Genomic DNA, 26,166 nt, shown 5'->3' with positions numbered 1-26,166 from the left:
AGAGTCGTTAAAAAGAGGATTTCACACTGTTTATTTTCTGTAGCTACCTGTTATTTCTGTTTTTTTCTTTGAGGCATCCTTTGACTACCATATCCATTAATCTCCTGCTCCCTGGCACCTTTAATCAATCAATCAACAACACGTATCCACAAGAAATGATGTCCTAACAAAGTATGGCCCTTATAAGAACATGAAAATCCTGATTATAGTAAGTATTTGAACATGGATGCGCTAAAGCTTCAAACTTAAACCTGCTATAAGTGGGTAAGTGTGGGCTGCAAAAAAAAGCTTGAAGTTTGAATTGTTTGTTACCACCTGGCAAATGTAAGTCACTCTCTTTTTAGCTCTCATTAATGTTCCACTAACAAGCAAATCCCTACTTATGTCTGCATTCTGTCACACACTACCAAGTCATTTAGATGTTAGAATAACATGTTAAATATGCCTCTTTGTAAATTAAGTGTAAAAGAAAACAACTTGTCATTTAATAGAGTAAATTATGCATTTATTTTTTCAGGTTATTTAATGTTTTTTCTCATTAAGCTCATTTTGATTTTTCTTTTCTTTCAGGTTCTGTAATACTGAAGTAGTATTTTGCTTACATTACATCACGATATGTTACTCCTGACAGTGTCTCCACCGTCTATCTCAAATCCAGCTGTGGTCCCTTGAAAACAGTTTTTCTTTCAAGGAGTGATCATTACTACGAATCTACCCAGTGGACGTTTCTCTCTGCTGAAAACAAATAAAAGGTGCCATTGTGCAACACCTCAAAATCCCGCTCATTCATCACAGATCTTATCTCATGTAGTCGTACAATGATGTAAAGGCCACAATGCACATAAAGCAAGAGCCAAACTGCCGGTGAGGCAAGACTACAACAGGAAGCTTTAACACCTCCCACCCATGGAGGGAGCCAGAGAGCGCAGAATTTCATAGATATGGAGCCCCGTGGGAGCAAACACACCCACACAACAACATGAACGCGCACAACAAAAACACAAACACTCTACCAACACCAACCTTTGAGTATAATCTTAGCTCTTATTATGACAGTCACAACCTCCTGTCCCCCCCCACACTCATGCACATACATACCAGCATTTTTTAAATATGCCTATCAGCAAAGTGTATGAGCACATGTGCACGATGACATACTGTGTGCAACCTACACAACCTCAGTGTTCTCCTCTCTCTGTCAGTCAAGTCGCAGCACGAGTCTGTCCCCCGCTTCCTTTTTTCTGCCAGGAACCAGAACACAAGCTGTGAGCAAGAAATGTCAGCTGTCATTAAACGCCATCACACACCTCGCAGTGATAGAATAGTTTAGGTGCTCATTACCAGGAAGGGAAATGAAGATCACTTCATACTAAGTGGTAGTTTTCATGCAACAGTAGAAACACAAATTAAAAGAACACAAAAGGCAACGTGAAGAAGAAGGCCAACTTTTTAAGAGGGAATTAAGTAAATGGAAAAGTGACATGTTTTCCTTAAAAGTTCTTAACTTCTAAATGTTAATTATTTTATTCCAAAGTAACTCGACAATGCCTTTGACATCTTTTCAATCAAACAGCCTTGGTTGTTACCTGAATGTGTTTTTTTTTTCCTGACAATGCACAACAAAAGCAAAAAGCCACGTCAGCCTTCAAAGCAAGAAGAAAGAGCTGGAATAAAGAAGATAACTTTGTAACAACAAAGGCAAAAATCATCATAATAATCCCTCACATTCAGCGTCCCTCAGAGATTAATGAGGCGTACACGATGGAGGAGGTCATTATTAATTCGTAACAACTGAAGGTCAGGGGAGCAGAGGGTCAGTGTGAATTATTAACTACTACGTGCAAAGGGGCGCGCTGCCAAGCAGGTGTGAACAGGGTGAGGGTAAGGTGAATGGGCAAATATGTCACAGGCAGTTTGGTGCCCAGACCGGTAGACACCATAGACTGTATAAAAAGATGGACGACATGGCAGCTCCCTAAAAGTGAAGCCAAAACATTTCGGGCACCCCTGCTGACTGGCTGCAGTATAGGTCATAAAGCCCGCCTCCTCCATGTTAACAGGTGGGACATGAGTCAAACTATAAAATCAAAATACACACCCGATACATTTTTCTCAAACATGGTTTCTGTCATTATAGTTAGTTATTGTCATGCGGATTCACGTCCAAGTGTTCATTTTTCAGACAAGTTTATTTCTAATTAGTTATTTGATGCTGTCAAAATGATGATTGACAGCTCTGTTGACAAATTCGGCTCCTGCAGCCAATCAGTTCTGGGTGAGAAGAGCAGAGGACAATCCGCGAGTGGAAACGTCACATAAACAATCACTACAGTCATTGAAGTGTCCATACCTGTGAACGTTAACCTCAGACCAACACAGAGAAGCTGTTCTGCTGTTAAACACGCCGACGTGATCATTGCTGTTTTTTTCGGTAAGTTAAGTGTGTGTTTGGGTTAGCAGAAGTGGCTACCGCCGCTTCACTCGCCGATCTCTACTGCGCAGTCTCTGGCTCCATATGACGTCACCATCGCAAGATGGCAGCGCCTATCGCAGGGGCTATTTTGGCATCAATTTCGTACAATGGGAGCAGATGGAGACGCGTTGTCCATCTATATATACAGTCATTGGTAGACACTGACACGTTTAATACCATTAAACACGTGCAGCAACAACCGGACACACTGCATGAAAAGTATGCACTTCAACAAATGCAGCAATAGCAGTCTACAAGCATGATAGACAAAGTGACTACAGCTAATACTCACTGTGTCCTGTCCTGTTTCAGTGCAGTAATCACTGCACTCAAGTCACAGTAAGAGTCAAAGATCAGCAGAGCAGGTTCTTCTGTTAAAGTCCAATCAAAGCCTTTTAAATCATGGTATCCATTTCTATTATGCACAGTCAGAACAAACAGCGGTTTAAGACTACCAAGTGCACAGTCCGAAGCGTAAGCGAGCACATGCCGCAGCAGTGTGCCAGGCTGTGCCACGCCACACCATGGCTGTGACAGGTCAGTAAGAGTCAGCAGGTATATAGGTCAATCCCCTGGGACTCCTTCAATGGGGACACGTGGTCAGGCCTGTGGATTAGAGAGGAAATGAAGGATGATCCACTGCGCAAGCAGGACTCAACTATAGTCACAGTCACAGGGTGTGCAGTTCCACCCTGTGCCTTAAAAAATGAAAATAGACCATATAGTAGTTAAAGGGCCAAATATAGAGAATCTTTACTTTACATTATTTTGAATATGCTACTTCTACCTCAGGGTAACTATTCAAAAGTAGTATGCACGTTCAACAACCTGCACTTAGACAGGCCAATGAGTCTTCAGTGAGATCATTTCCATTAGAATACTGTAAAATGAGTCTGAAAAAGGTCACACTCAGAGCATGAAGAATCAGATCCCAGGGAAAAGCTATTGAGATATAAAAAGTGATAGAATGATATTTAAAACTACAGGAATCTCTGAAGTGGAAAACCAGCCAGATAACTTGATATAAGTGTGGGAAGCTTTGCAATCACCTCCCCGGCAGGTTCTATATGTAGAACTGTGAAGCCTCAGGTGAATTTACTGAAAAGCAAAATATGCTTCATGTTAACAGCATCTTGGAATAACTCTCCGGGAACGAGCCGCTGCCTGTGCAAAGCTGTAAGATACCCCTGTGCACATTTTCTATTACAAACAAATCAAATAAAAATCAGATTAGCATTCAGTTGCTAATTATTCCATCAGCCACACTAGCGACTATGTAACACCATGCTAAGGAAAAACAATGCTTTAAGCTAAATGCTAACATCAACATGCTAACATGCTGCCACTGACAAAGCTTACATGCTTATTTATAGTAATGTTTACCATGCTAGCCGACTTTTATATGCTAGCATAAAATCATTTGCAAACTATACACAAAGCAATTTGATTTCTTCTCTTTCTGTAGATTTCGTTTACAGAGCCTGTCTTAACCCTGACGCCAAACAAACATGTTTTATTGTTAGATATTAAATCAGAGTTATCATGTCTGTTCTTTCTGAGTGGGATCACAATAACCAATGAAAGAGGAGTACAAATGGAGAAAGCGCAGCTAATGGTGTAGCCAAGCCAAAGAAAACATTATAGCCCTTAACGTTAGCTAGTATGGTAATGTAAGAGGTACGGCTCTGGATACTTTGTTCGGGGAGTAGGCGGGGTTGCTCCTCCGCTGCTCGTCCGCTGTCATCACCTACGGCCGCAGCACACACCTGCTTTCAAACACAATGTCATCGGCCTCATAAGGACAGTCCTTGTGACGCATTGACCTCATCTTGTTTTTCAATGCAAAGCTAAACTTCAGCAGATTATAGACCTCATCAGTCCGTTTGTTTACATCTGCTCCCCAGTAAAATCTCATGAGTGCTCCCTCTGACCCACATAAAAAACTTCATGTAGAGTAATGAACCATTAATTTAAAATCTTGTAGTGTGTGCATGTTTGAGATTTGAGGAAAAAAAGTTTCTCCTTATGTGCATGATGCAAGCAGATTTTAAAACTCCTGTTGTCTGAGCTCATACCTCAAGTCATACCCTGATTGTGAGGAGAGTAATGGTCAACACTTGACCCTTTAACTATCACAAGCTGGCGGCCTTCTTCATGCAGGGCCTGAGCGACCGGGGCCCGCCAGGCTGCCAGCCCCATTCAAGATATCCTTTCCACTGGGCTGAACCATTTAGTCTTATACCCTGCACATGTTTTTGTTTGTGTGTTGGTTTGTTTCAGACACACACTTTAGCACATAACCAGATTGATTAAGATCTTTTTTTTTTGAACATGCTGAAGAAGTTCCTCTGAGGCAGAGTGTGTTGCTGCAGGACAACAAAGTGTCATCTACCATTAAGTGTGTGTGTCTCTGCTGTCCCTCTGGGGGCTTGATAGAACGGGGTCAGGTCATGTTTTCTGCTCTTTATTTACTTGTTCTGTCACTTCCTGTTTGTTTCAGCGGGGGGCAACAGGTGGCCCCTTTTTGTCTAACACACTGTGGGTGGCTGATCACATTGTTGAGACTGTCCTGCCTCATTAGGGGGCTCTCAATACATGCATAACACTGTGAGAAGAACCAGGACATCTAGATCATGTGTCCTGAAAGCACGTTTCTCATCCACACAACGGCACCTTAAAACCACTTTTTTTTTTAAAAACTCATTTCCGAATCACCATCATATATTAAGTACAAAACTATTAAACAAGGCATGTAATAATCTTAATCCATCGCCTCCACCATGTCTAAATATAACTGAATCTTTAAGGGACGTTTGGAGGATCCACCTCCTTCATCCCTGTAAGAAGTGAAATCTTTCCTGGAGGACAAGAACAATCCAATATCCCTCGGCACACTCCAGGACTGTAAGATAGCATACAAAGGACGACCGAAGCTGCTCTGCAGGCAGCTGTTCTGGTATTTAACTGTTTTCCTTAGTTGGTTTTTTAAGCCTTTCAGCCCAGCTCTGCTAATTTGCCCAGAGAATATTCAAGATGAATTGCTGTGTTTATCCCTCTGCAATCTCACTTAAAAAGCACCCTGAGCAGCAGCACACGGCTCAGCCTAGTTTAGTACGAGGCACCTCTCTCTGTGGTCAAACAGTCGGATGCAGTCTGTATAAAACGCATCTTTGATGTATGTTATTTTCACCTTCATACGCTGTCTACCTCTTTGACTGTGCGGCCATATTTTCTGACTCTTCTCCACCTTTTGGAGCTTTAATCAGCGGACAGGCTTAATGTCAGCGAGATAGTAGCTCACAGTATTCCAGTGTGGCTGGATGAGATTAAGTCAGTCATGTATGCGCTCATCAATAACAGTATAGGTTATCAGCGTGTAATTTGCTGAGTCCCATGGACGCACAGGACGATTAAACAGTCAGATGTGCGTTTTGTGAAACTCCTCCGAGGCACAAACCGAATAAAAGCAGCAACAAAACAAAAGTCGAAGCACTAAACAAACATCTGTTTTCAAAAGTGTTAATCAAGCTGCAGAGAGACAAACTTATTCTACACTGCGGCTGGCAGCCGAGCTGAAACAAGTTGTGTGTCGCCGCCATCGCATATGTCTGTCCCCAGGACAAGTTAATCAGGCTGTCTCTGCAGCCCTGTTTTATATTAGATGAGTTTCTAATTCTCCTAAAGCTATCGGCCGAGCAAGTACACTTTATGTATCTCACATTTATCTTTGAGACAAGTTACTCGAGCTGTAACGCATCACCAGAGTCTAGTTAGACTTTATGTCCTTTGAGTGAGAGTGAAATAAGTAAGTACTTTGTTCACCGATTGGGATTAAAAAACTGTGGCCACACACAAAAGTCAACTAGAAACTGATCGATAATCCATACAGGTATTTATTGATACACATTATGCAAATAAATGTTAAAAGGCAGGTCTTTATCAACACTTCAAATCAACTGATTAAGCTTACATGAACAGGAAGTTGATCATTCTTAGATCCAATTATATTCCTTTAAGCCCCTGAAAATGTAAATCATGTAAGGGTTAAACTGAGCTTTTTTGCTTCATTGGGACTGAGTGGGTTTGGTTTGATCAAATTTGACTGACAGTTGCCTGGCAACATCAGCAAACAGCCCACAACTGGCATCAAACAGTCTTTGATTGAAATGTTGCTTAATCCTGGTGGCTTCACAGAAATGTGCGACATGACAACAAAAAGAAAAAACTGTTGTTGCTACGGCTTTTAAAAAATCGTGACCGTGTAGAACGTCATCGCTCATAATTGATTAAAAACCTTTAGGTTGATTAGTTCATTACATTCAAGGAAAGGAAAAAGTACCTTCCTGTAAAGAGAGTTCATGTAAGAGAGAGCGGACACTTGCAGCAGGTGGATCAGACTCTGCAGCATCTTTTCGTAGCAGAGGTATCGCTAATCTAGCTTTCAAAACAAAGAAGCGGACTATACACTTTAGACTTAATAACACTTGTGTTTGTTTGTGAAGCGAGGGTTTTTCAAGAGCGCAGGGCGCTGACAGTGACCAAGTGAACCCATTAGGAACTATTACCCCTCCTTAGGTTGTCGTGTCACGCCCCCAGCAGTAAACGGCGGCATGGAGCCCCGATGTCTTCACTAATGGAGGCAGTGGGAGGACCATCTCTCTGGTAAGTGTTATGGTCCTCATGCTGCTTGTGCTGTTGTTGCTCACACTGCTCAGGGCCGCAGCCCAACAGATCTGGTCATCTTTACTGCTGCCCGACAGCTGCAGCACTGAGAAGATTAGCAAGGGGTTAAATGTAATATCTGAGCGATCAGTGGGCTTTATCTCTTTCATTTTGTCTCGCAATCTCTTGCTCCCTTTCATTAAAGCTCTCTCTCTGTCTGCTGTGTTTTTTTTTGTCCCCCTGACATACAACTGCACGTCTCCGTTCTATAATCTCACATTTGTGTCGCCAGCCTTTTAGTATTTGCAGCCTCTAAGCACAGCGCACACTCAGCTAACCCCTCCTCCTTCTTTCCTAATGCCAGCATTAGGGAGTAGTCGCATGCCTGAGGAGATGCGAGGAGGAGAGAGCGGGAGCAGCGATGAGGCTGGTGAAGTGATGTGTTGAGACAGGAGGGCCCGGCAGCAGGGGTGGGAGGACTTCTCCGCCCCACCTCTGTGCCTCTGACAGCGCGGATAGACAGAGCGCTGCCAGCGGCCCCTGGAGCATTGCTAACGCTCGTTAGCATAGCCACCAGGCCTTGAAGATGATGAGTTCTGAAGAGGTGATTAAGCCAATGCGGAGCAAATTCGTGCACAAGGTACAGGAGGAGGGGCATTTGAAGATGGAAGCACGGAAAAGGAGTGGAGGGGTAATTAAAGTTCAATATGGTCACCGCGCTCCTAGATAGTCATTCATCAAAAGAGCTGATACGCTGCTGGTGCAGGCCGGGCTGGGAGCAGGTCGAGGTTGACCTCAAAGGCATCACATGAAAAATGAACAGAGGCTTAGCAGAATAACGCACATGCAATCCTGGTGTCAAAAGGCGCTCGTGATTGTAGATTTCTCTCTCACCCTTTTCTATTTCCTGTCACTCAGAGAAAAACCAGCACCAAAAGCACACACACGTTTCAAAGCAGCTGTTGGAGAGTCACCCAGGTTCCCTCAGCAGCCCGCAGATATATACAGGAGTTTATTCAGAGTGTGCGTAACTCGTCCTCAGTCCGCGCTCAGAGCCTGCTGCCAAACACAAAAGGCCCAGAGAAGAGAGTGAGTGGCATTTAAGCCTCCAAACCAGCGAGCCATCTGTGCTGGGCACCACATAATCTCAACAGGAAGCAGTCGTTGCTGTACATCACATCATCTTCCTGGCTTCCTGTCTGCCACACACTGACTTTACAGTGAGTGTAACGCGAGCACAAAAGGATTTGGGCATGTTATTCAAACTGAACGCTTCTGACTCGATAGAAAAACAGGATTTATGCAGAAAAAAAACCCTTTGTTTCAAAATAAAAGTCTCTTTCACGCTAACGTTTTTATCAGGCTAACTCAAAATGTCACTGTCTCGGTTTAATCAGCCAACAAGGCTTACTATTCTCAGACGGCTCTTATTTGTGTGGGCGGATCTTTACAGTGGTGTGTTGGGGTTAAGCAGCGTACTCAAGGGAATCTCTACACACCCTCAACACGGATTAGGAACACTCCAAACTATTAGCTCCTTCTCCAGCGCACACACAAACAGAAACACACCCAGCTCCCTGCCTGCTCGTGTTTGTGTGTGCGTATCACCTCTTACAAATACTCTGACTTATTACGGCAGGGGGTTTTAAAATGCTCGCCCTGCTGTTGCTGCTAAATCAACAGAGCGTAGACCGAATCAAGAGGGGCTGAGTATCCGTGTTGCAATGTCAACCGCGCGCGTCTCAACCAGAAGTAATTGCCAATTCAATCAATGTGTCAACAGCAAGCAGTCTCCAACTGAGGCATGCAGACAGCAGGAGGAAGGCAAGCGGAGGGAGAGGAGTCACTGGAACGTGCAGGGTACGTACGTCCTGACTGTGAGTGAAACAACAGAGACAAATGGACAAAACAACCAGTGAGTCATCATAAAGTCAAAGGAGACGTTATTTGTATCTGCCACATTACCTTAATCTCTATAATATAAGAGCACAACAAAATCTTTGAGGAAGAGCAGAATCAGGCGCACGCCACCAATTAAATATTTCATAAGAATCTATTCCTGCTTTTGTAAGACTGGCAGGTTTTTTTAGCGAGGTGAGTCAGGATCACACAGACCACCCGTTTAATACATTTAAAGTAAGAGAACAGAAGGGTGCCGCACAATGATGTGTGTGGGTGTCCAAACTGTATGTAAGTGTGTATGTGGGTGTTTGCAGAGCTGGAAAATGTCTTTCTTTACACAGTGCCAGATGCTACCATTAGCATTTTAAAATGGTTGTTGGTAGCAGAGTTCAATTACTCAAATGCAAATTCTGTTTGTGTTCACGAAGCAGCACGATCGTCTGAAACAGGGAGCTGACAAACACTATATACTTTGTTATAATATCACTCGCTGTATAATGTTCTGTTTGTGTCCCGTGTTGTGTTTCAGCATGTGTGAGATCATCCGTCCTGACATGTGCAGCATGTGGAGGTCGGAACTCTTGTACCTACTGTATATCCGCGCTGGCTTTTATAGAAACACAGAGCGCGCAGCACAAAGGAAAATAGAAGGACTAAAAGGAGGCGAGCAGCTGATCGAGGCTGGGTGGGCGTTTGAATCTGTGATGGTGTACCAGCATCACTTTGGGAGCAGCCAGGCTGAGCGCGGCAGGCTTGGATGCACGAAGCCGGCAGCCATCTGGCTTTGGATGGGACTCCTGAGGGAGAAAGCGGCTGGTGCCAACCTTCAGAAAGCACTTCCAGCGTGTTTGAGAATGAGGATGACATGTTCATCTATACTGTGGCTCCGTGTGTTCCTGCAGAGCTGTGACACGTTGACAAATACTACATGTTCTACATATGTTTACTGTGCGCCTGCTGGGGCTTCAAGGGCACTGCGGCCTCAAGGAATGCGCAGCCCTGAATAAAAAAAGAAATCAATAGAGTTTCAATCAGGAATAAAGATATGGATTCAGTCTGTGTCTCAGTCGCTGCTGGGTATAAGCGATTCTGCAGCTGAGTCAACATCACGCTTCATTTCTGTGTTTCAGAATCAAACATGGTTTTTAAAGGGTAAGTTTTATGCTACGAAATGTCGTACGTGCGATTTCTCATTATCAACAGTTCATCAGTTTACTGCACTCTGAGTTCAAGGCACATTAAAGAGAGCCGAGTTACTGCAGACAGTGTTTCAGACTGTTTAAAGGTCTCTCTTTGCTCAGACTCTGACTGTAATTGCTTTGTCACAGCTGAGGATATTACAGAATGAGACTGTGAGGGCCCGCGTGTGTGCGCTCTTATGTGTGTGTCCTATAGTTAGCTGTGGCTTTAACACATACATTGATTGTCTTTTTAGAGAGAAATAAGCCAAGTGGACAGAATGTAAAATAATTAGTAGTTTGTAGGTAAATATGTTGACACGAACAGGATGTGTAAACGCTGGCCTTATTTCAGCTCAGTATTGTTTCTGGCAGGCCAAATCTTTGTGACCCAGGACCGGAGCCAGGACGGAGCACAGCTGCTGACACTAACAGCGTGTGCTAATGTTACACTCAAGTTTTTCTGATCCATATTTTAGAGGGAGAGAGGGAGACTCATTTAGAAGGGGGAAAAAATGTGTGTTAAAGCTGACGAGACACGTGTACATGTCAGAATAAAAAGTTGCCTGATGAGTAAAAGATGTTTGATTTAAATAAACAGACTTTTTTTATTTGACTCTAATAAATCTCATCTCGCTCCTGATGCAAAAAAAACACCTGCAGTAAAACTGACATGCAGCTTCTTCTCTCACATATACACACACGCGCGCGCAGGCATTAACACACACCGACCTTATGTGACACGGGGAATCAAACACAGCTCGCTCACTGCTCCACGCTGCATGAACTATTTATAATGTTCTCCCTCATTGAATTATTGATGAGCTATGTTTTCTGTTTCTCTACACTTTTTCTACAGTTCTGTGAGAGATTCAGTCGTTTCGCTAATGATCCACTCAGGGCCTCGCCTCGTTACAAACGGGCCACACTTCTGGATCATGATAATAGACGCACGCGGGCGCATTCGGCGCGCCGGGGCCGACCGTGAGAGTGAAATATTAGGCATATGGGAAAACAGGTAATGGAAGAATAATGTTATAGAGAGGCTGCAGGGAACAGAGACGTAATGCATTGTGTCGAACGCACCTCCACCTGTATTTACAGTCAGATAGAAAGGCAGGGTGATTCAGGAGTGCTCGATATGAAGTGTGCTATAAATCAGATTCAGCAAACATTTTAAGTTCCATTTACAACAAAACTCTGGGGAGACGATGACACAAGGTTGGTTTTTAATCTCCTTGAGAAGCGTAATGGGGGAGAAAAGCGTCCCAAAAAACAAGGACATCTTATTTACTCAGAGCCACACATGACTTTCAGCGCTAATTGACGTGAAATATTGTGCGACGTAACCAACAGTTGGCGTCCTCTCACTCATTATCTCTGATTCTCACTCTCTTCCTCCTCCTCCTCCTCCTCCTCGATCTATCACCTCTTTTCTTTCCCTCCTCCTCCTCCGTTCCTTCCTCCCGTTCTCGCACAGACGCCGGCACTCGTGGCCTCATCACAGATTAAAGAGGGGCTGACTGTTTCTCTCCTTCTATGATACGGCTCAGCCTAATTTGTTCTAAATGAATTATGCATTGTGTCACTCATGGGGGGGGGGACACAACATGTATTTTCATGAATATCTCCAGCTTTTTTTTTCTCATGCCTGCGAGCTACAGATCATTTTTAAGGTTTTCTCGGAGTGCTGCTGCAGAAAATTTCATTACAAGACGTCTCATACAAGACTTGCTTTGGGTGTCACATCGTACAAATGATGAAGACTCTGACTTTTAATTACATTTGTGATTAATATCAGTAAAGTTGCAGAGATTTGTTTCCCGTCTGTTTTTGTTTTCACTATTTTCACAGTGCAAAAGTGTCCCCTGAGATTCACGTGGTTACAAACTAAAACATGAGAAAGTCCGACATTCAAAGCCAATGCAGTCTAACCATTTATTGTCCTTTTTACTTTAATGACTTTGTCCCATAAATCAGCAGCTCATTTGCATTTTCTCCCTATTTTTCTTGTCACTTTCTATTAGTGGAAGCGTTACCTGAGCTGTCAACAAGCAGGGCGACTTTGTTTACTGTCGATCGTTTCTTTAAACTACCAGCATGTTTTGGTTATAGATGTGGACGTGCTGTCCTCTAATCAAAGGGAAAATCAGTTAAAAGGATTTGAAATTTCTTTTAAATAAAAATCTGCAAAAAAAACCCCAACAAAAACAAAAGAAGAAAGCATTTCAACAATACCAACAGTTCCATCCTACGTACACATGAAAGTGGCCACACTGAGTGACATGTTCCTCCATCCCACATACATCCTGCTGTAAATACTCATTAGAGCACCAACTCTGTCATTTTAAGTAGTCCCAAATAAAAACACTGTTTCACTCTGATGAGTAGGGCCCAGCTGTTTCCTGAAATTATTTAACCTTTTGAAAAATTAAAGCGAACATTCAGAACCCAACATCTTCATTAAGAACCAATGGGCTTTGGGAGAGCCACAGACAGGGCGGGAAGTCACAAAGTATGTAGAGATGGACTACATGGGATTTGTTGATAATAACAAAAGTGTAGAATGTTGCTCACCTTGTCCTTTGACACATTTCACTTGACTGTTAAAGAGTTCTCACTAGTTCACTGAGGTAAATGGACTGTACTTATAGAACGCTTTTCTCGTCTTCCGACCACTCCGAACGCTTTTACACCAGAGGTCACATTCAACCTTTCACACACACATTCACAAACTGGTGGCAAAGGCCTAAGTGCCGATCTCCACTAAGTGTCTATGCACAGTAATACCCGATGAGCAATTTGGGGTTCAGTGTCTTGCCCAAGGACACTTCGACATGCGACTGTAAAGGTCAGGGGTCGAACCCCCGACCTTCCGATTGAGAGACGACCGACTCTACCACTGAGCCCCAGCCGCAGAACAGAAACTGAGAACAGATCACAGGGCTGTCTTCCAAATTGATAAACTTAGTCTGACCATCCATCCAATATCTATACTGCTTAACCTGTTCAGGGTCGCGGGGGGTGTAGCCAATCCCAGCTGTCATTGGGCGACAGGGGGGTACACCCTGGACTGATCACCAGTCAATCACAGGGCTGACACATAGAGACAGACAACCTTTCATGCTCACACTCACGTCTATGAGTCACCAATGAACCTAACGATCAGGACTGTGGGAGGAAGCCGGAGTACCCGGAGGGGACCCACGCCTGCACGGGGAGAACGTGCAAACTCCACACAGAAAGGCCCCCTTCGTCCGATTCGAACCAAGAACCTTATAGCTGTGAGGCAACAACGCTAACCACAGCCCTCACTCTGACCAGACCAGTGTCATATGGAGTGATGATGCACCTACAGGCTGTGTCATCACACCCTCATGAAAACGGTGATTACAAATCTGTCTGCAGGAACCAGAAGAAGACTGTGACGAAGCAGAAACAGAGAAACAGAAAAGTTTGGAGCGATTAGGAGAGGATTGAAGAGGAACAATGTGCCAAACAAGCTGTGGAAATCAAGCTGAGACACCTCGATTCAAAGTACAAAGCCTCACACCATGTCCAAATGGTTCTCACCCACTCAGGAAGCACCGACCTGCCAGCAGCTCACATGGAACCACAACAAAAACTGCTCACAGGTTTGGAAAGATTGAGTTGCAGGCCGCGGCCAGCAGAGCAGAAACACGGCACACCTAATGATGGACTCTCTCTCAGCCTGAAAACTTTTTGTAGACTCTCAGCATCTTAGCAGCCGAGCATGAAAGGGACGCCTGACAAACAAATTATCTCTCTGTTTCCATAGCGATCTATGAATGGCCTGTGCTACTGCCTGTGACAGCCAGATGCCTGGGAAGACAAGGCTCGCCCATAAAAAGCCCGAGCTCTGCAGAAAGCCTGTTATTACTGCTATCATTCAATTGGACTTGATTTGCATAATTAAACTCTGTTATTGCCTGGCTGCAAGTCCCTGCTCTCTTAGCAAAGGGATGACGGAGAAGAGGGGATGCACTAGAAGGAGGGATATCCTCAGTTGACCCCTGATGTGACTAATCAATACTCAGATTATGCATTAATTGAACTGATAAGGTTCTGTTTCCTGAAGATTGGTCATTTATTTCTGCGCAGCTCCAGGCTAGCATGCTCATTGATGGGTTGAGTCACAGCCTGGACTTCGCTCTGCTAACTAGATGAAAGGCCCAGACTGAGCAGAACAGAGCTGGTCTACACTGAGAAGAGAGAGAGAGAGAGAGAGGAAGGCAGGAGAGAAGAGTAGAAGCTTGCAGGCTTACATAAAGCATCGTGTGCGCACAGAATCCAAATACCAACGATTCTCTGGGCAGAAATGTTCTCTTCCTTTTCCTTTACTATTTTGAAATAATATGTTGATCATTCTCTGTTGAAGACTGGTGGAGAATAATAATGGACCATCCTTTAAAAATACTGAGAAACCAATAGAACCAGGACACACATACAAAGATTGGACCAGGAAGAACAGAGCATTGTTTGTCATTTAACAAGGACTGAAGCCGAATACTTGATCATGCGCACAGGAATCTCCTGTACATGTTTGGACAGCCTCAAATGGACAACAACACGACCCATTCAGCTGCACCGTGACGCAGCATTTTTCACAGAAACACATCGATAAATAATTTCATTGAGCCAATCTGATGTCTGGAAGCCGTAGCAGACCAGTCGACTCATTGTTTCAGGCAGTTAAAAGCCAAACAAACAAAACTCAGAGTCTTACCTCGACTAGGTGTGGCGTCGGGTTGAATCCACACATGTTGCACACCTGTTGATGACACTGCGTGCAGGTGTTGTAGTTGGGTTGTTCCGCTGTGTTGCCGATGTTCAGGTTCGTCTTGCAGAGAGGACAGCAGGCTTTGGGTTTAGAGGAGTCCGGGGGAGCGTGCAGTGGTTGCTGCTGGGTAAGGGTTCGAGGCCCTTGTTGTGCAGGCTGAGGTCCTGAGGGTTTACCTGCCCCGGGCCCCGGACCAGGAGGGCCTCCTGGTTTCGGGGCCGGTTTCGGGGGCTGTTGTTGGGGCTGAGTAGTCTCAGATATGAGAGTGCTGGCTTGGTTAAGGAGAGAGGCACCAAAGCCAAACAGCTTCCCAAAAGTCTGCTCTGGAGGCGGGGGCTGTCGTGAAGGGGAGCTCCCCGCGCTGCGAGTCTGGTCCTGGCGGGGGTGCGGGGGATGGTGGGCGGGGGAGCTGCGGGACAGATCAGGCTGGGACGGGGCCTTGGCCATACCGGGGAGAGGGACCGCCCCAGGAGGGAGCTTTGCATGTTGCTGACCTGGGCCAGCTGGACCAGTCTGTTTTGCTGGGCCAGGCGCTAGATGGGCCTGCGCTAGATGGGCCTGCGCTGGATGGGCCTGCGCTGGATGAGCCTGCGCTGGATGGGCCTGCGCTGGATGGGCCTGCGCTGGATGAGCCTGTGCAGGATGGGCCTGCGCTGGAGGCTGCGTCTGAGGAGGGGCCTGTTTCTGAGGAGGGGGATGTGTCTGAGGAGGAGGCTGTGTCTGGGGTGTAGGCTGAGTCGGAGCATCGGATCTAGGTTCTGGTTTGGCTGCGTGAGAAGGAGAGTGTATCTGCTGCTGACTCTTGGAGCGCGGTGTGGTCATGTCCATCCCCAACGCTCGCTGCATCTGACAGTTCAGACAGAGCCACTCCTGCACCTGTGGAGGAGAGAGATCAACACAAAACAATGATCAGAAACTACACCATGTATTTGTCATCTTTCAGTATATAAGAGTTTAGGAATTGAAAAACAATTTAACATATTGGGAAATGTTCTTATTTGCTTTAATGCTAAGTGCACGATACGATATGATACAATACGTTATGATGCGACGCAATACGTTATACTTTATTGTCCCCATAGTGGAATTCGTCTTGGACTCAAATGCTGCAAACTACAAGTTAGTTAGCTTTAGAGGTATTGTAAGGCACATTTTGTTAGCTGCATACTCTTGTGTTCTCTCAGCATGCTAAGCTAAGATAACCGTTATTTGTTTGCAGTGTTTGCCTCCTCCCTGCACTCCACTTAGTTTTCTACTTGGTGCTCTACTTTCGTCCCACTGACCAAAGAGAAGCAACAACATGAACCAAAAACTCTAAACTGCCTTCGGGTGTGAGTGTGAACATGAGCAACTTGGTCTGTTTATGTGACGGACTGGCTGCCTTCCATTCCCCTCATCCAATGCATGCTGGGATAGCCTCCAGCTCGCTCTGAATAGGGTAAAAACCGGGTATGGGAAATGATAGAATAAAAGAATGATTGCAAATGATGTAAAATATGTCATTGAGGAAGCGTCCATGTGCCTCCGCATGGGCAGTTACTGGTAAACATCATTTACCCAGAAACAAATGTGTGTGAAGTAACTGTGGCAGATGGGGTGAACTCAATAAAAGATGGCTGACCCTGATTTTGTATCTTCCCTCATGTCTTTCTATGCGTTTTTCTTTCTCTAACATTCCCTCTCATTGTTCCTTTTCTCATTAAAATCCCAACATCCTCCTGTTTTTATCTCCTTTATGTCTTTGCTTCTCCAATCTCCTCTCTCTTTCGGCTCAGTATGGGCACATAAGAAGGTGAAAGTCAGAAAGAGGCCCACGTGGTGGCACATGGCCATACGTGGTAATTGGCATCCTGGTGCTTTGACAGCTGCCACACTATTGTAGCTGTCTTGGGCTCGTAGTCATTACATAATGCCTTAATGCATTATAGATGCAGTCAGGGAAAGGTTGTGTGAGGGTTGGAGGTCTGGGGCACAAAGAGCCAGGTGGGAGGCCTGGACGCCGGCTGTTTTCCTTTACACCTTTGGGCGGGTAAGTTCCCTTCAAAGCTTTAAAGTTGGATTCATAAAGATTTTGGTTTAAGCTTAGAAGCAGTCTCAGAGCTGCAAAGAGAGGACTAAATGTGCAGAAAGATGTCTTTACTCGTGCTTTGGACGTAAATGTCTGCACAAGCCTGTGGCCATATGAGATTGATTCACACGCAAACAAACACACAAATTACAGACCCACACAAACAAACAGTCTACGAAGAATCCCCTTGTTTATGTGCACAAATGATCCTAATAAGATTCTTGATTAATCTTGTAAGTTTTCATTGTCGTTACAAAAGTAAACACAACAATTTCCCTTAAAACTCCCCAAAGTTCAATCAGGAAGAGCGACTATCTTGACACTCATTCATTATTTACTCCCTCTCTCTCTCCCTTTCTCTCGCATCAGCTGTCTTTGGGCATTTCGCTCCCTCATTTTAACAAATCACGCGTTGTCACGAACTCTGCGAGCCAATCGTCTCGCCGCTGTTAAAGTTTAAAACAGTCCGTCTCTGCTGCTGTCAGATGTCATTTCAGTCAAATAAAAGCGCCCCTCCTACACAACATTCACCTAATCACATTCAGCGCCCAAGGGTCCCTCCACCGTGCTTATTAGAAGTCCTGCTCCAGAACACATCCATCCACATGTCCAACATTGCTCTTTACCCCACCGACACCACCATCAGTGTGGAGACTAGCGATGTCACGATACCAAAGAACTCACATATCTCATTCTTGTTTAGCATCCTGACGCCAATATTTCTTGATCAATATTTCTTGGTGGACAAAGGTTAAAACTACAAAACCCACCAAGCTTAGATCGTGCATATACGATCTAAACTTTACTTTAGTGTTGACAAAGAATATCAAGAGGAAGGTAATACTTTAAAGGTCCCCTAACCACATTTGGGTCTAGTTATTGTGATAATATGCTGATGTGTGCTCATGTAATAACGTGCAATAGTCATGGTTTGTCTTTAATCGGCTTTGATTGCAAACTTGTATTGACCGCCTGCAGCTTTGCTCCACAAATAACCTGTTAAATATAGCTGCACAAGCTAGCAGGCTAGCTGTCACTTCACAGTTTAGCTCCAGTAGTATGAGTCACTGAACTTTAGTGTAGTATTTCTCCACATATAGCAAAGTGCTGACTCACTGCTGTGGTTTGACTTTAAGACTCACAAAAAAAAACTTCCACTTAAATAGTTACTTAACCCCGGCTGATAACATCTCATTTAGCCGTGGCCTGATAATCAGACTGAAACTCTTTGTTTCACTTCATTATTCAGGAGTAATTATTCACCATTTGACTTAAATTGAGATGTGGGCGATGATTGACAGGTCTGAACAGAGGATAATTTTGCCTGCCCTCGGTGGAAAAAGACCTTGATGAAGTGATATAAAAATGTACTTGGCGTGTTCAGCTGCCCTGACATTAGCATTAGGTGTGGTGCATTACAGAACACCAAAAACCACATTGGTATGTGCAGTCCAGACCCTTTGACTTCCTGCCTACATCACTGGTCTGTTTCCAAAAACTGTGGTGCTGACAACTTCTTCTCTTTGGTTGGAGAAATAATCGACCAATCAGATAGGGACTTAAAGATTTCCTCTGATATTAATAATGGCATAAAACAGTTCTCTAATGCAGCTCCTCGACACTTTCCTAATCTGATTGAGATGAACAGATCAAACTGTGATTAAGCAGAGGAGTTTGGGGATGTCTGTGACACTTGGAAAGGTCATTTCACAGCTTTTCTTTTTACTGTGTCTGTTTCTGGGGAAAGAAAAGTATTTTGGGGCCAGTGTTCCTCGTGTGATTCTGCAAATACAAGTTTGCTATGAAGCTAGAATTGGCTCTGTGGTAACTAAGATGGTGCCGCTAAGAGGCTAAGTGGGCTCGTTACTGTGACGTGACAAAAAACAAGCCCACTTAGCCTCTTCGCGGCACTTTACCGTCTTAGTCGCTACAATTAGTCAACAAAAAATATCTGAGCCTAACTAACCCTTTTTGTCTGAACTAAACAGGTAAATAAAGATGAAACCACACCCAGGTGCCAAATACTGGAAGTGATTAAACCATAAAAGTGGGCAACAAAACAACAACATAGGAATAAAGCACATTATGGCTCCTACAGGCTCAAAACTCAGCACTGTTTCTGGGCTTGCCCTTCACAGATAGATATGTACCTAGCTACAGTAAAACATTTTAAGGTTTTAAAATATCGAGTTGACAGATTGTTAATAGTGGTTTAAAGGTCAGCTTCAATCATTTCCAAACACATTAACTCAGAACAACTGCTACCTCTGCTTCCTGATCTACTGAAAATGACTAAAAGTACAACAGAACCAAATAACTTCCCTTCCCAAACACAATTAAGCTAACAGCTAACGTGATCGCAAAAGCTGGGTCCCAATTCAGGGACTGCATCCTTTGTAGGCCGTATTTGAAGGCTGATTGTGTCACAGCGGTGCCTCGAAAGGCTGTCTCAATTCGAAGACTCCTTCAGATGCGGCCGACAAATGTGTCTTGCTTTTCTTGGGCCACAAAGGATCCAACAGGCGCGTCCTTCGCGGCCCGATGCATCCTGAGATTCATTGCGTGCCAATTCAAATGAGATGCCAGCCGAGGAATACACTTTTAAATGTAAAGTTTTTGGTTTCAACTCAATCGAATAGCTAGCGTTACACAAAAAACGAAAGGGCCCTTGAAACAAATTCTCTTTAAAATAATAGGTTAAGTTACGTGACGTAAGTTATGCTAGCTAGTTAGCCCGCTAGCCACCTATTGCTAGGCAACAGGAGTGACATTTGGTGACGCAAGGGTAAGGGGGTGAACAGCTGGCGACGCAAACAGGAAATCCGTAGAGCAGACCGTCTCATTTCAGTTCGGCTTTAACCGTGTACGCAGGCTATGAATGACGCATCCTCCGTAGACCGCCTCCTTCGAAGGCTGCAGCCCCTGAATTGTGACACAGCAAAAGTCAGGCAGAAAGAATAAAGTAAAAGACAGAATTGTGACAGGCTTTCAGTATAAGTGAAGCAGTGCTTTTCAAGTTGGTGTTATGCTACTGGACGGTTGCATCCTCATAGAAACTGAAGCACCACTCATTAAAGGGCAAGTTAACCCCCCCTGAAAATCTAATTTGTGCTGACCCCCCTGCTGCAGTGATTGACAGGGGGAATTATGCCCACCATGACATCACTGTTGGGTGTATTTAACAGGTGCAGTAGTGCAAACTAATAATGACTACACCCATTTTTAAATCACATACAGCAATGATCTGCAAGTAATCTTTTTCACAGAATGAATGCAATATTTTCATTCACAACTGTGCTGTTTACTACTTTAAAGTGTTTGCTAACCTGTCCACCTGCCTGACAGTGTTTCTCAGTGGGTCTCTAAGTCAGTCATTCAGTGGGTCAGTCATTCAGTAAGTCAGTATAGACAGAGTAAGTCACAGGCTCAGCAGTATCTAAGCCTTGTGTTTGGCCCCCTGCCAGTCCTCAGCAGCAGCCGGGATGGGCCCGAGCCTTTTCGCTGTCAATCAGGGAAACTGAGAGGCCGGGGGGACAGTGGGAGTAATATGGATGGAGGAATAAGCCAACACTGGAGCAACACAGCACCGTCCAGCACGGGACTCCTCATCCAATCAGAGAGGCACAAGTGGGAACTCCTCTTTCCATCATTATTATCATCCTTGATTTTTTTTTGTTTTATTCCAAATTACAGCTAGGATAATCATATTAAGCCCTATGGGGAAAAAACAAACGGGAAAAACAAAGAAAGCAGCTGCAGGGAGGGCAAGCAGCTATTTATCAATTTCATCGTGTCTCTGCCTGCCTCCGCCTCATCTCTCCTTCTCATTCCTCTCTGCGTCCCCCTTGTTATGAGGCAATCATGTGGATCTTTATGAAATCTGATCTGTATCAGCAGAAAACAAGCGCGCTGCACACTCTGTCTCCTGTCCTCCTTCTCTCTCCGCTCTCTGTTGCAACCCTCCATCTTGTTCTCCTTCACTCGTCTTTATTTCTCCTTCTTATCTGCGTCCCTCAGATCACATCTCTCCTCCTCCAGCTCCATCTGATGCCTCTCATCATTTTCTTACACGGATCCAATTCCTGCCTTTGCTTGTACATGTGTGCGTGTGCGTACGGTGGCCATGATACACGTCAAAAGGTCAGAAGCCGGGAACCGCGGCCCGTAGCTGTGCGCGAACTCAGTGACTGCCAACAGGAAGCTCGAGCAACGTGGCTTCATGAGGAACAACGACTTGCTGCCAGAAATAGAACCTTTTAGCAGCGAGGGCCCGCAGAGACTTGGATATGGATCAAATAATGAGAGCAGAGCATCCTTGGCAACACAGGCACACACATGTTTACATTGCGAATTTCCTGCTGATTTGTGTAAGATTTAATACTGTTCAACGCCAACGAGGGCTCCAATCAACAATGTTTGAATAAACGATTAAGATGGGATTTTTTAATTTGAATGAATGATTGTTTAGTCGGCTAAAAGAGAGAACAGATGGCATGCTCATGTTACGTACAAAGGCTAAGCGTTGGCTAGTGGAGATGATTTCCTTCCTGTTATATATGTTTAGTGCAATATGTGACATAATGTGCGTGCATGTATGTGCCATCTGTGTGTGTGTGGACGGACGTATGTGCAGGCATTAATTTGTGTGAGGTTGTTTACCTGTCTGGTGCAGACTGTTTTTAGTATGCTTGAACTTTTGTGTAACTCTAGTTATAACTGCTAGTTATATCTTAATCTTAATTTTAATCTTATCAATTTCGATACCCTGACTTGAGTATCGGCCGAGTACTCCTCCAATATTAGAACATTTTAAAAAATACATATTATTGCAGGAAAAACACTGATTGCTAACATTAACTGTCCACTCTCTGCACTGTTACTGTTTGTTATCATCACATGGTAATTTAAAATGTGTCGATTTTTTGTGGTGGGTGTAAATTATGGTTTCAGATCGTAGTATTGATCGGTGTACTTGCTGATAACCGATACTGCAGTATTTAGGCAGTATTGGCCAATGCCAATACTGGTATTGATTAGAGATAGACCGATATGGTTTTTTCAGGGCTGATACCGATACCGATTATTAGTAGTCAAGGAGCCCGATAACCGATATTTGAAGCTGATATTCATTTGCAGTAAAAGTGAAAATATCGGCGTCAAAATTTTGAAAACAAACTCCAACACTTAACTTTGTTTAAATGCCTTTGAGCATATGCATCAGAGCCAAAATAACCCAGTTTTAAATTGATCTCTTATCGGCCGTCGTATTTAAAAATCCGATAATCGGTCTATCCCTAGTATTGATACCAATACTGATCGGTATCGGATCAACTTTATCGGCTATGTAATCAGGTGTTGCGAAATGACATGCCATATAAATGCCATATAAACTGCATGTTTGAACTAGCTACCTGGGGCGCTGGTTTAGCTCAGTGGGTAGAGCGGGCTACAGTCCTCAACGCAGCGCTAGCAGGCTCGACTCGGCCCTTTGCTGCATGTGACACCCCCCTCACACTATATTTCCTGTCTATCTCCAGCTTTCCTATCAAGAAATGCAAAAGTGGCCAGAAAAATAATCCTTTTTTTTTTTCTTTGTCCAGTAGTCAAACTCAATCAGTGAGGCTTCTCTACATAGGGCATCTACTTAACCAACCAACCAACTGAGTAAAAAAAAAAAAAGCTAGCTACCTCACTTAGCGACCTGTTGCTGCATCACAAGATTGGTTGCTCGTTGTCGTAGCGCCAAGAGGCATTTTGGTCAGCGCCCTTTTACAACATCCCTTGCAATGAACTGTGAGGTTCCAGACTAACTCACATTTAGGAATGGTCAGGGGACACCATGCTACATCCACCTCCCACTAACAACAACTATTTCTGAATGGAAGTGAAAGTGTGAAGAGAAGAAGAAAACCGTGACAGCGAAGGAGAGAGGTAAATGAGATTTGTGCTTCTCACACCCTCCCTCAAACACGTTAAAAGATGTATACATCACCCAGCTGCTCAAACTTCCCCACTTTTTCTCCTCCACTTTTTCATTTATTGACAGGTATGAATCATCCTCCACTCCATCATTCCCCAGGAAAGCTGGGTAAGAAACTCGCTCGGAGACAGAATCAAACTTCAACCAAACAAGATTGCCGACAGGGACAGAAGCTCCGTCTCGGAGATCACACTGCGGTATCACCATGCAGCGCGTACAGCAGCTGAGCTCTGCAGTTTGGGGATCAGGATGCTTGGAATGCAGCGGTTTATCAATTCCCTGCAAATTGGGCCACAAGACATTGAAATTCCTCCCGATGCCTCTCTCTCTCTTTCTTTTTCCCCTCGTTCCCCTCCTCTGTCAGTCTTTCTCTCTGCCTCTGCTCTCTCCACTCAGTCAGTCCTGCAAACAGCTGCACAAGTACAATCTCGATAAAGACAACAGTTTTATTTCTAAAAGTTCATTAAAAAAGGGAAATTATGAGTTTCTGTGGGGAAATCAGTGTTAAATTTCTTTTCTCGCTGTTTATTGAAGGTCTCTCATGAGGTGAGCTGGGTGCTGGGGTGAAACTAAGGATTCTGGAAAGTCGTGCACACATGATCCGAGTGTCATAAACATGTGCGAGAAAAAAATACTGTATCCCTGCATAAGATCTTACTTTTATGAAGCATTTCAGTGTTGTGTGGAGGTGGTGTCACAGATGTGCAGCTGTAATTTTTAGGCTCTCTTTTGTGCAGCTGTGATGCTAGAGAATATTGCTGTTAAGTGCAGAAGATATTGGATAATGGACGGCAAAATGATAACTCATTACCATAAATCATACACATTACTATTACCATAAGCTAATACATACGCTTTCAAAGAGCAGTGAGTACAGACAAAGATACCTCTCTACAGGTTTTGTATTTCATTGCTTTAAAGTTATCACATTAAGGTGTTTTCCCCCCATCTGATAGGATATACTTTTTATATTTGTAGTTTGATAGGCCATATTTTAATATGCAAAAAATGTAACAAAATATTCTCAAACAAAGTTAAAAGTTTGATCCTTATTGTTGGTCCAATTTTAAAGAATGTGGAAAGCCTAAAAAGTGAGAGTTAAGAAATAAGCACTTTTGAATTAAAGCTAATCTGGAAGATTTCGTTCTCTTTGGCGGCACCTTTGGCGATAAACAGTAATTGCGGGAGCACACTTCTAAGATATCCAGACAGTGTTGCATGTGTGACGTCCACGGTTGGCTCAAGTCTTGATTTTCCTCGCTGACGGTCGCTTTCCTTTTTAGACTGTTTGCTTCATCTGAGCGTCAAATTTGTTTCTTTTTCTTTGGATTTTCTCTTATTTTTGAAGTTGTATCTGTAGTCATCGATCTTTTCTTTGTTTGTTCAGCCATAGTAGATTACTGTTTACTCGCAACACTTGCAGAGACCAGAAAAGCAGCCGCTTAGCTCCGCCTACCCTCTCTGACAGACTAACCACTGCTGGGTGATGGACAACGCGTCACTAACTGGGCGCCGCTTGTGATTTTTTCCATGAAGGTCGCCACAGACACCCAGTCCATAATACTGCAAAAGCAGTGGGCCTCCTGCAAAAACTCACTCCTAACCTGAAGCACAGGCAGAATAAAAATACATCACAAGGTGCATTGTTGCACATAAACTAACTTCCAAGTCCCAGCATAGTCCCATGACTGTGTCTACCTGTCTCACTGTATAACATAAAATGGACTAAAGACACTCAGGCGCTCCTTCTAAACACATTGAGGATGATGATGATTCCGTGCTGCAGATCTAGCCCAGCTGACTGCAGCGAGTTTGCACTCTAAATGAAGTGAGCTGCGGTGTAATAATTACACCAGTGTCCCAGATTTAGTCTGTGGAAGTTCTCCTTGCAAAATATTTTTGGTATATGCAAAATTCAGCATGTAGTGTCTCAGATGGATTCTTGACCCAGTTATTGTTTGTCCACTTGAAACTCCAGACTGTGAGTGCAGCCTGGTGCACTGTGGGAACAAAAACACGGATGTTTTCTATATGATGAACATGGTCTTAATGTTTCCTGTGTTTTATCAACATGAGAAAGGATTTGCAGATAAAAAACGACAAAAACATTCAAATAATTATATTATATAGAGTATTGCTTTGTTGTTTTTGGAGTCTATACGTCTAATTTCCTGATCATTAGGTGTCGTCTTAAAGGGCCGGACTGCTCAGATGACAATAACGTGCATGTTTTTAGACTTTAGACGGTCCAACCTTTTAATCACTTCTGAAAAGCACAGCCCCTGCTGCTAACTCAGCAAATGATACACAGGCAGGCTGACATCACAGTGCTTTGTTACTGGCGGGAAACCAAGAATGAAACTCTGACTCTCTTTGTCCTTGCGAATAATTAAACGTCTCATTTTACTGCAAAACCTTTGATGGCGAGCAGTTGGACACAAAAACCAAATTATTATTTTTTTTGTCACTTATTAAATTTTTTCAACAACTTCCAGCAACAAACTTTTAGAGGACAGAGCCACAACTCAGAGAGATGGTCCGTCTATTTCATGGCGAGAGAAATAAAGAAACCAAACAATCCAGTCTTCAGTCGACTTCAGTCCCAAATTTTCCTAAAACCTGTCCTCTTCAGAACAAGAGCTAAAATGTTGAAATCTCAAGAACTCACACTCTAGATTTAGTTAATCCATGACCACCAGTGCCCTCATTCGCTTGCATTAACTTTAACACACATGAAGCTCAGGCCAGTGTTAGTAAGAGATTCACACAACCTCATTGTCTTCTTCTTTGACGGATCTGAAAGCCACCGAATCTCTTGTGCCACGTAATACAAAGTTAGAGAGGGATTAAAGATGTCTGATGCTACATATTTGAATTAATTTGAGGGGATTAGGAACCAGGCTGTGGCTCCCTCGAGGTGTAATGGACTTATCCTTCAATGATATGACCGCATCATCTTAGTTCATATTTATTTCTACTTCTTTTTGCTACAGACATGAAATCCAAATGTAATTTAAACAGTATGCATTCTGGACAACAACTCGGGAAGTCTCTTGAAGAAATAATCACAAGGTAATGTTCAAACCGAACCGAAAAAACACT

General features: G+C 43.8%; 1 protein-coding gene across 1 annotated transcript in view; it reads right to left on the bottom strand.

Moving 5' to 3' along the window:
* The window catches only part of bsnb (bassoon (presynaptic cytomatrix protein) b), a 68,702-nt gene that overhangs the window by 26,903 nt on the left and 15,633 nt on the right, over window positions 1-26,166 (bottom strand). Inside the window, exons 3-4 of the mRNA XM_069678760.1 lie at window positions 15,671-15,892; window positions 14,963-15,559 (exon numbers count right to left, since the gene is read on the bottom strand). Coding sequence (XP_069534861.1) covers window positions 14,963-15,559; window positions 15,671-15,892 — 819 coding nt within the window. The remainder of the gene's footprint in view (window positions 1-14,962; window positions 15,560-15,670; window positions 15,893-26,166) is intronic.

Source organism: Semicossyphus pulcher, unplaced genomic scaffold (genome assembly GCF_022749685.1).
Source record: "Semicossyphus pulcher isolate SPU_LCO1_2020_fin unplaced genomic scaffold, fSemPul1.0.p SCAF_3, whole genome shotgun sequence".
In the NCBI taxonomy this organism is placed as follows: Eukaryota; Metazoa; Chordata; class Actinopteri; order Labriformes; family Labridae; genus Semicossyphus; species Semicossyphus pulcher.
The sequence above is the reverse complement of the archived record's forward strand: the minus strand, read 5'-3'. Positions and strand labels throughout refer to the sequence as shown.